Here is a 12,558-nt window from a genome sequence, read left to right on the forward strand (position 1 = left end):
CTTTCTTGGAAGCTAGACATTATAGGGAAGTACCACAGCTGGAGAAATAAAATTAAACAAACCTTACTAATATCTACTTGCCTACCACATAGATTGTGTAGTAATTTTATATAAGTTTTAATAAGAGAAAAATTAATATTTATTTATGATGTAAGGTCAGGGATCAGTATAGTCCAATTTATAAACATATAACAAATGTATTTTGAATTTGATGATAAGGCTAAATTAAACTTTTGGCCCAGGTATTTAAAACAATTGTTAAGATATAATTCATGTGAGAAAACATATTCAGTGTATGTTAATCATAAATTGTATTACACTTAATCATTGATAGCCAGTCAAACATGACTACTGTAGATGGTGAATAAAATATAAAATTTATTTAATGCTACTTTTGATGCTGATCATATCATTTTTTGTATATATTATGTCAGTTATAAAAATAACTATTTGGAAGGATAGTAGCCAGTGTCAAATTAATCTCTAATATAGATATTTCATAATATTTGTTTTTCAGGTATACCAACTGCAGCCTTATCAAGTATATGGAAAAACATAAAGTTAAACCGGATAGTAAAGCATTCCACTTGGTAAGCTTTGATAACATTACTAATGAAATGCATTCCCACCCCCCATTGACTAGCCCAAACTAAAGCTTTGTTGAGTCATTTTATATGGTTACTTAGCACTTGTCAAATACTTCAGTAGTAAATGCAGAGTTGGGTCATACCAGTGAAGCCATCAAAATATTTGTTTTTCCAAACCTGTGTCATGGTTTGACAGATTAATGTTTGATGTCTTCAGCTTTTCTAAAGATAATAATTGTAGGGCTGGGGATTTAGCTCAGTGGTTTCACCGCCTGCTGCGCAAGCGCAAAGACCCGAGTTTGATTCCCGGTACCAAAATAAAAAAAAAAAAGATAATAATTGTAGAGCCAGGTATTTAGCTCAGTGGCGCTGCACCTGCCTCACAAGCACAAGGTCCTGAGTTTGATTCCCCAGTACCAAAAAGAAAAAGATAATAATTGTAACAAATTTGTGAAGAATGTTTTTTTTAATTAATTTTATCGATATGTTTTATTGGTACATCTTAGGTATACAATTCATTTACATTTATCATTGGGTGCTTGTACCTGTACATGATATATCTTGGTTCTTATTTTTTTCCCCATTACCTGTGCGCTCTTCACCCTCTCCACCCTTACCTATTTACATAGATTTCATTTCCATTTTTTTTTCTTTTCTCATAGTTTTTCCTTTCCCTCTTTTCCTTTCACCTTCCCCTCCCTTCACTCCCTTGTTGTGAAGAAATTTTTTAAATTAAATTTATTATTTTTCACCAGTTTTTTTAATTTTAAGAATTTCAGAAAAGTATAAAGAGAAAACAATTCTGCCACTCAGAAATAATGTAATTTATCCTATATTTCAAGTCTTGAAAGACTGATTAAAGTCTTTTTACCTCCCAAAATACCTCTTATAAACTTAATATTAGGTATCTTTCATCAATGGTATATATTCTTTGCTTTTTCTGGAAGAGTGTGAAAGATGGAATATTTATCAATGTGTAATGGAGAAATATCTTGACTTAGAATTTAAATGAATCCATGCACTAGCAAGGTAATTTATAATAAGATTATATTCAGTTATTGCCAACTTAAATTTGTTTGCAATAAAATTTCTACTGCTACATTATTATAATTTTAAATGTTTTTCAGTTTTATATTTTCAAAAAGCGGTTTATAATATAAAAAGAATTAGGGAAGCAAGTTTTTGCTTGGCTTAAAATTTTTTCAGTCTTTATTCCCAGCTGTTCTTAAGTGGAAATTCTTTTACCTTGAAAGGGTTAAACTTTCCTTTATAGAAACCAAACCACTTGTCAATCATTTCTGCTTTTTTTCTTCTCCCTTTATTGCTTCTGCTTCTGCGTCTTCCACTTGCTAATACACCATGTCATATTTATATCATGTATATTGTATCTATGAGCAGTTTAAAAAGCAGTGCTTAACATGTCACAGTACCACACAATGTATTATTCATATGATTTATTCTTATGTGCTTACAACAGGACCCAAATTGGAAAGTTAAATTAGATCATTCAAAATTATGAACTTATTCTAACAAAATAATGATAATGATGATTGACTAAAAGTAATTTTTTAGGGCGATGATAGTGAACCCATGGCACATACGTTGTTTTTCTTTTAAGACAAAGGTTGTTAATGTATAGTTGTTTTTTCTAAACTAAAACCTCAGTATTTAGATGTTATTGCAGTGTTGGCCTTTTGTGATAAATAAGTGGGTTTTTGGGTTGCAGTTTGGACACCCATCTCTAAAAGGTTCACTGTCACTGGTTTAGGGGAGTTACTCTACCTTCCCCAAGTACCTGCCACTCATAATAGTCTAAAGTGACTCTCACTGTCATCATCATTGAAACTCTTACAGAAATACTCTTTGCTTATAGCTTATTTGCTTGTATTTACTGACATGTCCTGGCTTAAATACTGGTAATCTTGGTGGCCCCATCTGAAAACTTCATTGAAATCTTATTATGTGTTGAGTATTCATTTTAAAAATACTTGCCACTGGGCCAGGGATTTAGCTCAGTGGTGCTGCTGCCTGCCTTGCAAGCACAAGATCCCGAGTTCTATCCCCGGCACCAAAAAAAAAAAATACTTGCCATTGGCAGGTCCAGGTTCCCACCTTTGACCCACCCAGAAAATAAAAATAGGTTTTAATTGAAATACCAGATCATTAAATTAAATTTGAATCTCACCATCCCAGCATTTTATCTGCATTTTTAAATATCTTACTACGTTCTTTTGTTATCTAAATTGTGTCATCTTCCATTAAATCTCAATGTATATGTTAATGCATCGATTTTCAAACTGTGGTCTCATTTCAGCAGCAGAGGTATCACCTTGGAATTTGCTGGAAATCCAGGTTCTTGGACTTCTGCCCAGACTTACCAGTCAGAAACTCTGGGAGCAGAATCCAGCAGTCTGCTGGTGATTCTGCTGTCTTCTTGGTGATTCTGTTGCACACTAAAACTGCTTAGTGTCTGCTATCTGAAAACACTGCATTAAGTCAAAGACTATAAGTTATAACTAAGAGACCATAATGTAGACAATTTCTTATATATTAGAACTATAAAGCCTTCTAGTAGCTGTGTTTTAACTGAAAAATACTGAATCTCCATTATTAGAATGACATTCTTTATGTAGCAATAATAATTAGAATAGCTAATACTTAACAAGGGTTGATGAAAATATATGGTGAATGTTTAAAATTTGTTTTCTAAATTTATTTTTGTAAAAGATACATTTGATATTAAGCACCTTTAGAATTCTCCCCCTGGTTCTAATACTGTCCTTGTTCATGCCACTTTCTAAAACAGTTCTGGAAGTCTACTTTTCATAGTGTCTTTATGAGGTACGAGCAAAAATAAGGTGAATACTTATATCAAATGCCAAGAAACAGAAAAGCAGGCTTGTAAAAACATTAGGTGTTTCCTCTCCATGGTACTCTCTGGATCTGGCACTGTGCAACTTCTGGCTCTTCCCCAAAGTAAAAATAACCACAAAAGGTAAACATTTTGAATCAGTTCAGTACATTTTAGGCAATTCCAACAGTGCAACTAAAGATACTCATAAGAGAAGACTTCTACAGCTGCTTCAGAAAGTGGCAAGAATGATGGGATAAGTGTGTTCAAAGTAAGGGGGAGTATTTTGAGGGGAACTAATGTCTTTTACTATAGTAAGTTTTTTTAAAAATTAAGTATTTTCCATATTTTTTTCCATTAAGTTTATTGGTACATTTTAGGTATACAATACAGTTACATTCATCATTGGGATCTTGTACCTTTACATGATATATCTTGGTTATTTTTTCCCCATTCCCCTGCCCTCTGTTCACCCCCTCTACCCTTCCTTATTTATAGACTTTGTTTCCATTTTTTTCCTTTTCTCATATTTTTTCCTTTCCCGTACTTCTCCCAGTTCCCCTACTCCTTTAGACCTTTTCTTTCTATTTCACAGTATCAATTATACATTTTGATCTCTACTCACACTTTTAATTTTTCACACCAGAGAAACTACTTGGTATTTACACATGTGTGTCCTATTCATTTCACTTGAGTATAGCCTCAGTGTGCATCCACTTAGCTATAAATGTCTAGTTTCTCCTTCTTTATGGCTGAGTAGTACTCCATTTTATTTTTTAAAACCACATCTTTATTTTTTAATATACCTGGAATAGTGTTTACTTTGTGTCAGGCACCATTATCATTACTTTCCATATATTAATTCATTTAATCTTGAAAACAACTGTGATAGTAGGTACTGTTTTTAATCTCCATTTTGACAAATAGGATTACATAGAGGTTATGTAACTTACCTAACATTACTCCACTAATAGGATTATTTGAACCTAGGATTTGAATCAAGCAGTCTACTTCCAGAGTCTCTACAAGTTGTGTATTGTATTATGTGGACTAGTACAGCAGAACTTTTTGTGGTGATTTTCACTGTCCGCTATGTAGCTACTCACTATGTAGTACTCATTTATGTAGCTACATAAATGCACCTGGTCTTCTTAAAATTTAATTCAGTTTTACTGAATTTGGATCTAAATCTAAATAGCCACATGTGGCTAGTGTATCATTTATGTTGGAAAAGTTTTTCATGTTCATAGAAAAAAATTTAGAAAATACAAGAATTTTAGTCTTGTTCTAAATTGAGTAAGTAATATTGATAATGAAGGGGGCAAGATAATTGGTTTAGAGTCAGAATCAAGTGAGATAATGATTATGGAAATTAATATGTGAGTTATTACATCTAATTTAATAACAAGAGTTTAATCATTGTTCATTTGGGGAATGAATATACCATCTATATTATGGTATTAAGTATTACACACCCAAAACATTTACCACTTCCACATCTGCTAACAGGTAATTCTGACAAATAATGCATTAATATTTTTATGATTTATGGTTTCAGCTTCAAAAGTTGCTTACCATGGACCCAATAAAGCGGATTACCTCAGAACAGGCTATGCAGGATCCCTATTTCTTAGAAGACCCACTTCCTACATCAGAGTAAGTGATCAATTCATTAACTCACCAACATGATGCTATTTTGGGAACATTCTTTTAGTTATCAACTCTTAAGTTGCTACTTCTCTTAGATGGGGGTCCCAAGGAAATCCTTATGGTAAGAAAAAATTGAGCTCTGCTGATTAAAGTTGTCATTTGGAGGCTTAATGGATAAGAGGCATTCCTATTCATCTCTTGCTTTATGAAATATTGACAACATTCATTTCAGCAGTAATCCAGTTATCAACACGTTGATTATGCATGCTATGTCTCCTTCAGATTTGCTGAGATTACCTATTGCGTGTAATTAGTTTTGTGTTCTAAAACTGCAAATATCATTCCCAAATAAATTTGTGTTTCTAATACTAACTTTTGTTTTAAATATAGAGGGGAATATTAGTAAAACAAAAAATGGCTTTAAACAGTGACACATTCCAGCTGAAACCTGTATTTTGATTTATAGTAATAAAAGATTAATACTAGGATAAAAGAAGAGTTGAGTCATATTAGATGATTATTGATTATTTTTATACAATCAAAGATTGAAAGAACCTGCTAAAATATCATTTGTTAAAAAGATTCATTCCATCACAGTTGCATGAAAGGTGCTTATCTTTGAAAATGATAGAGATAACATCTATTTTAGAAGAGTAAAATGAAAACCACCTGAATAAAGCATTTGAAATATTGATTAGTGCTCTGGAAATCATTTTTGTTGTTTTTTTCTTGTGATCAGTGTTTTTGCCGGTTGTCAAATCCCTTACCCAAAGCGAGAATTTTTAACGGAAGAAGAACCTGATGACAAAGGAGACAAAGTAAGTATTAAAGTACAGTTGGCAACATCTTGTTCATGACCGCTTCCTTGACATTCTCAGTGTGGCTGTATTTTGTTCTCCTTCTGAGTTGAATTTTCTCTCTGTTTAACCAATTGAGAAGAACCAGCAGCCGCAGCAGGGCAATAACCACACTAATGGAACTGGCCACCCAGGGAACCAAGACAGCAGTCATACACAGGGACCCCCATTGAAAAAAGTGAGAGTTGTTCCTCCTACCACTACCTCAGGTGGACTAATCATGACCTCAGACTATCAGGTATTTCGTGTTTGTTTTGTATTGACCTGCCATATCACTTTTTGCAGTGTGCCTTGTGACCATTGGAAAAATGAAATGTATGTGATTGAGAAATACTGACCTCCGTGTAAGTGGGAAAATACAGTGGCATGGAATGTTATGGTCATGGAAAGTAATACCAGTGGTATAGTAGGGATCAGACTTCTGAACCAGTCAGACTTGGGATAATAAGTTCAAATTATGCCATTTATTCACTTGTGACCTGAGACAAGAAATAGAATTTATAGAGTTTTTTCATCTGTAAAATGAGACTAGTAAAACCTCACTTGGAGGTGTTGTCACATTAGACATGGTGTACCTTATCAGCATTAGCTTATAGTCAGTGATTCAGATATTCTTAGTGTCATCATTTGCAGAATATGAACAATGATAAATGTGAGTCTGTGATAAGAATGAAATGGGATGATGTATACTAAGGCATAGTGGCTAAAGCAGTTAATAGATGATACCAGTTATCATTAAAAATATTAAAATTCTTAATGAATATCATTAATGGTGGTATTGATGGTAATGATGATTCCGTAATCATAACAGCTTAATGACTACTTACTATTTGCCAGCTATTATACTAAGCATGAAATGTCCATAGTTTCCTTTTATCGTTATGATAACTCAGGGAATGTAAGTGGTACCATTGTCATTTCAAGAAACTGAGGCTGGCAGAGGTTAAATGTGTTTTGCTCGGTCACCCAGTGAGCCAGTAGTAAATCTGATACTCAAAAAACAGATTTGACCACACAAGCTTCTCCCTAACCTACTTATGGGTCCTGTCATGTGATATTGTCAGTTCCTTTGTGGAAATACTTGTTTGGAACATTGTATAACACTTCCCTTTTTCTTTTGTATATTCTCATCATTTCCCAACTAAAGTATGTTTTAGTGTGGTAAGAATACAGACCTGGCCAATTCATTTTTTTACCTACAAAAAGAGAAGCATATCTTCTGAATACTTATATTAACGTCCTTCTAGAATTATGTATTAGCTTTTTGCTTTGGTTAAAGGAGAGATCCTGCCTACCACATCATGGAACTTTTTGCCTGACTTGTAACTCTTCCAGTTAGCTAAACAGTAAACTTAGAGAGAGAGATTGTAGGAATTCGTGTTTGCTTCAGCATCTTTTTCTCCCCACTAGTAGGGAAGGGTGCATCTCTCTTGGCTCAAGAGCACATTTGCACACTGTAGGGGACAACATATGTAGGATGAGGCAGAATAGCATTCTAACCTTTGCTTCTGAAACCAAGAAAATGATCCTCCGCTCTTCGTTGGTGCTATTGCTATTTGTTTTGGAAAGTGATTTCAGAAGTACTATTTCTAACTACAGCTTCATATGTCCACTCTTTTCAAATATTATTTTTGCTAGGATTGGCAGAATTTAGAATTATATGGCATTAAATATGCTTTGAATGAGAATAAATTATGGCTAATCTCGAACAGTGTCTTGGGAGCTAATAATACAAAAGAAATACAGGAAAGGAAATAATAATATGACAGATCAAAATTAGAGTACTCCATATCACTATTCTTTGCTTTTTTGCAGAATTGAAAATAGTACTCATCTTGCATTTCGATTTTCACTTTTCTATATAAACTTGTAAAAGAAAATAAGATTGAATAGTTTAAAGGATGTTAAAATATTTTAATCTCAATAGAATTGAGTCTCTGATACCTTTTCTTGTAATATCATTTTTTTTAGTCATGTGGGTGTTGAGGGGCTCTGTTTCAGAAATAAGCATATAAATTAGCTTTGAATTTCTTAGTGTATACATCATTAAACTTGAGTATAAGCTTCTCAAGCAAATTAATACTTATCAAGTAGATACAATGCAGCATATAAAGGGGTTACTGCTATAGGGAAAATATTTTATTTGCATAACATGATAAGGCACAGCTTACTATTTTTATGCGCTACTTCTGACTTTACTAAAAAAAGATAATGTTAAAGGATTTGGGTGGTGTGTTTGTGTGTGTGTGTGTGTGTGCGTGCGTGGGTGCATGTGTGCTTGTTTTTGTCATTTAATTCTAAAGCTAGTATCTAGCACAAATTGACACATCTTACTTCCTTGAAACATAAAGACACTTCAATCCCACCTCAGCCTTGCTGCTTGGGGCCTAGGTACTCCTTGAAGCGCTTGAGTCACATTTCTCCCTCATCTCCTTTCCAGCGTTCCAATCCACATGCTGCCTATCCCAACCCTGGACCAAGCACATCACAGCCCCAGAGCAGCATGGGATACTCAGCTACCTCCCAGCAGCCTCCACAGTACTCACATCAGACACATCGGTACTGAGCTGCATCGGAATCTTGTCAATGCACTGTTGCTAATGCTGCAGGGCTGACTGTGCAGCTCTCCGCAGGAACCTGGTATGGGCCATGAGAATGTACTGTACAACCACATCTTCAAAATGTCCAGTAGCCAAGTTCCACCACTTTTCACAGATTGGGGTAGTGGCTTCCAAGTTGTACCTATTTTGGAGTTAGACTTGAAAAGAAAGTGCTAGCACAGTTTGTGTTGTGGATTTGCTACTTCCATAGTTTACTTGACATGGTTCAGACTGACCAATGCATTTTTTTCAGTGACAGTCTGTAGCAGTTGAAGCTGTGAAATGTGCTAGGGGCAAGCATTTGTTGTTGTATGTGGTGACTTTTCAGTGTAACAACATTATCTGACCAATAGTACACACAGACACAAAGTTTAACTGGTACTTGAAAAAAAACAGTATATGTTAACTCAAAATAACCAAGACTCAAAATGAGATTATTTTGGTACACCTTTCTTTTTAGTGTCTTATTGGTGGGCTGATTCATTTTCTACATTAATCAGTGTTTTTTTGACCAAGGATATTGCTCGGATTCTTTTGAAAGTACACAAAGCCACAGTTTTTCCAGAAAGGTTTCAAAACTCCCAAAGATTAATTTCCAACTTAGAAGTTTTTTATTTTCAATCTATGACTTGACTGGTATTAAAGCTGCTATTTGATAGTAATTAAATATGTTGTCATTGATAGAAACCTGTTTGGTTCAGCAAACAAACTAAAATGAATGTCATAGACAGTGTTTTATTTTTCCTGTTGGTGTTGCTGATTTGTGAGCATGCTTTAAGATGAAAAAAGCATGAATGATAACTTCCTTTAAAAGGTGCGGCATCCAATTCAGATATTTTGTCCTGATTTTAAAGTTGGTTGGTGTAGTGCTATTAAAATTTTGTTCACTTAATTTTCTTTTTACAAACTTGTTCGCACGTTGTTTAGGGTGCCCTTACTTCAGCAAAGGAGAAGGAGTAGGAGAGCCTTAGAATTTTTGAGGAAAAAAAAACCTATAACATACAATGTACTGTATCAAACTATTTTACATGAATGACACAAGTATTCTGAATAAAAAAAGTTGAACATTGTTAAAAACAAGGTGTTATGTAATAAATTTATTTTTCATAAGTCAAAATATGGAGTCAGCTGTATTTTTTATATGCACAAAAGGCTTTATTGTTTTAATTTTAAAATATGCCTTAACAAGTAGCTTCTGGATAAATCTCTTCAGTTGTTTTTATTAATAATATCTGTATATTCTACCTCTCTAATGGAGTAATGACTTAGTCTTAGATATGGCCTCTTTCTCTGTTACACTTAGTATAGTCATGTAAGATGTAACATACAGATATCTCTCTATTTGAAAGATACAGTGATGAACCTTTGGTCTCTGAAATAATCCCTGGCATTCTGGTGTTAAGCTGACAAGGATTTGCCTGTTTGATTCCAAATCATTTTTTTCCCTTCTCATTCAACACAAAATACAGATCATTTTTTAAAACTCAGAATCTCAACTCACTTATATAAAAACATTCTGAAACATTTTTACAAATTGGAGTTTCAGTACTGATGCTTAACAGTAACAGTAGTGATAATTTTAAGGAGCTGAATTTGTATTTTCATTTAATGTCTTCCCACCCCAGTTCAGTCACATTCTGCATAGATCTGATGATAGAGTCCCCTCCTTAGAACCCTTAGGAGCTCCCTGCAACCACAAAATTCAGTTAAAGCCCTCCAATTTGGCCTCTGTCAGTATTTTCCCTTACCATGCCTTATATCTCTTCCATTTTAATTATCTTTTAATGTTTTTCCATGTCTTTAATGCAGTGATTTTCAAACACAGTGGATATGAGAATCATGTGGAACATTTTTCCCCCTTAACATCTGGTCCCCAAGGTTGATTCAGTAAGGTTAGGATTAAACATAGAATCCTTTTGTGGTTTTTTTGTACTGGGAATCAAACTCAGGACCTTGAGCTTCTGGGGCAGGTGGCGGCGCCACTGAGCTAAATCCCCGGCCCAGAATCCTCATTTTTAACACATTCCCCAGTTGTTTCTGATGAAACAGTCTGAGGAATGTGTGTTAGGCAAAATAGCTGTAAGGCCTCTCACCTCAAGCTAGCCTAAAGATTGAGCAAATTTAAGTGGCTTGGAGAGAAGGCTGCTCCACCAACAGCTCATCTCCTCTTCCTACTTGAATTTCTAAAATCAAGTCATTATAAGTTCTACTCTAAATATTAGTGTCTAGGGGCTGAGCTGAGTTCTCAGATTTCCTTATTTCACTCTCATGCTCATTCCCTGAACGATCCTATCCAATCTCATGGTGTTAAGACTAGTGGTGGTGACCATGAACTTCTTATATTCTGCTTGACCTTCAGGTTCCATATGTAGCAAATGATGTCCACATGCCTATTCCTACCAGCATTCTCTATCCTGTTCCCCACCTTAATTTTTCTACATAGCATTTATCATTTGACTGATGACATCTATTTGCTGGCTTTCTGTTTCTTTCCAGTGGAATGGAAGCTTCCTGAGAGCAGGGATCCTTTTTCATTGCAGGTCTCACCTCTGCCTCCACATTTGTACCATAGGTGATGCCACTCAGGCATGTGTATAATAGGCTAGTGATCCCTAGGTTTCCAGTGTAGATACCTGTCCTGTCTGACTTACTACTAGTCACTATCTATACTGATTATACTCACACCCAGAATGACATACCCGTCCTCCTCCTCTTCTAGAGTTACCTGGGTCTGTGGGTGAGCACTTGCCCTTCCTGTGGTCTGGGCCAGGCAGCAGCTTTGGCCCCATCCTCTCTAACATACTCTACATCCTTTGCAGAAATTAATCACACAGGCTCTCTTTAAAATGTGCAGTCCCCACCTTGATGGTTTGACATTATGATGTAAAAGTGAACTACATTCAATAGAAACTCGTACTTAGAATTTTGAATTTTTATTTTTTTTCCCCTAAGCTAGTGATATACTGTCCTGTCCTCTCTGGATGCTGGGCAGCAGCAGTAACTGTAGCTCCCGGTCAGCCCCACAATCACAAGAGAATACCAACAATACCTTACAGTGTACTGTGTTGCTAAGCAAGAATGTAGGTTAAGTGTATTTAATACATTCTAAACATGATATTTTCAACTGACAATGGGTTTATCTGGACATAAACCCATTGTTCATCAAAAAGCACCTGTGTCCCTGATCAGTCTGTCACCTTAACTGCACACCCTGTGCCAAGCAACAGTCACTTCTAGTCTGCTCCAGTGATTTGCCTACTTCTATCCTTGCTCCCTACACCCAACCCTACCCTACCCTACCCCACTCCACCCACCATCTTTTTAAGAACCTTTTAGCACTGAGATTATGTCATTCCGCTCCTCATATCCCTCAAGCACATCTTATTCAGTAAAAGCTAGATCCTTACTGAGCCCAAGTCTGTACATGTTCTGGCCTCTTACACTCCCATCTTCTGTTGTTCTCCTCTCCATCTGCCTCTCCCCAACTTCACCATTCCTTGCTGTTTCTGATTCCTGCCAAGCACAGCTTATATCAGGTTTTTATCCTTACTGTTTCATCTGCTGCTCCCGCATTAAGTTTTTTGGCTTACTCTTATTTCCTCTGAATCTGATAAATTTTATCTCTTGAGACATCCCTTTGCCTGTTTTGCTTTCCTACATAGCACTTAGCATCAGTAACAAGTATACCCATTGATTGTTTTTCTTCCCCTACTAGAAGAGAAACTCCAAGAGAGTAGTTTTCATTCACTACAAGACTCCCAGCAACTACAAGAGGGCCTAACTATAGTCTCATAAATAGTGAGTGAAACAGTGGGGGAGGAACAGACGTTCCTGGAGGGACCTGAGTTCTGAGGTAGTTTTGTAGGCCTTCCATTTTTCTTTAGTTCAAAGTATTGAAATGCTAGACTTTGCAGTAACCTTTTCTGAACCTCAACACTGCTTTAATAAATTACCACAAGCTGTAATTTCACTAACAACACAAGGATATTAAAAATGGCAGTGTAAAGACTGGC

The 12,558-nt window shown here is 35.5% G+C and overlaps 1 protein-coding gene across 5 annotated transcripts in view; it reads left to right on the top strand.

Annotated features, from left to right (window-relative positions):
- Positions 1–12,558, top strand: part of Cdk8 (cyclin dependent kinase 8) — a 200,291-nt gene that overhangs the window by 152,709 nt on the left and 35,024 nt on the right. For 2 of the 5 annotated variants that reach the window (XM_004854821.4, XM_087199419.1), the window contains exons 9-13: positions 518–590; positions 4,997–5,094; positions 5,828–5,906; positions 6,025–6,183; positions 8,386–9,662. In XM_004854821.4, the coding sequence (XP_004854878.1) occupies positions 518–590; positions 4,997–5,094; positions 5,828–5,906; positions 6,025–6,183; positions 8,386–8,511 (535 nt within the window). In that variant the 3' untranslated portion in view covers positions 8,512–9,662. Of the gene's footprint in view, positions 1–517; positions 591–4,996; positions 5,095–5,827; positions 5,907–6,024; positions 6,184–8,385; positions 9,663–12,558 lie in introns of those variants that run through there. The other 3 variants (XM_004854822.4, XM_004854819.4, XM_004854820.4) reach the window with 3 other exon arrangements.

This window comes from Heterocephalus glaber, unplaced genomic scaffold (assembly GCF_053883595.1).
Source record: "Heterocephalus glaber isolate CG9 unplaced genomic scaffold, H.glaber_assembly_v1.0 deba00001719, whole genome shotgun sequence".
Lineage (NCBI taxonomy): Eukaryota > Metazoa > Chordata > Mammalia > Rodentia > Bathyergidae > Heterocephalus > Heterocephalus glaber.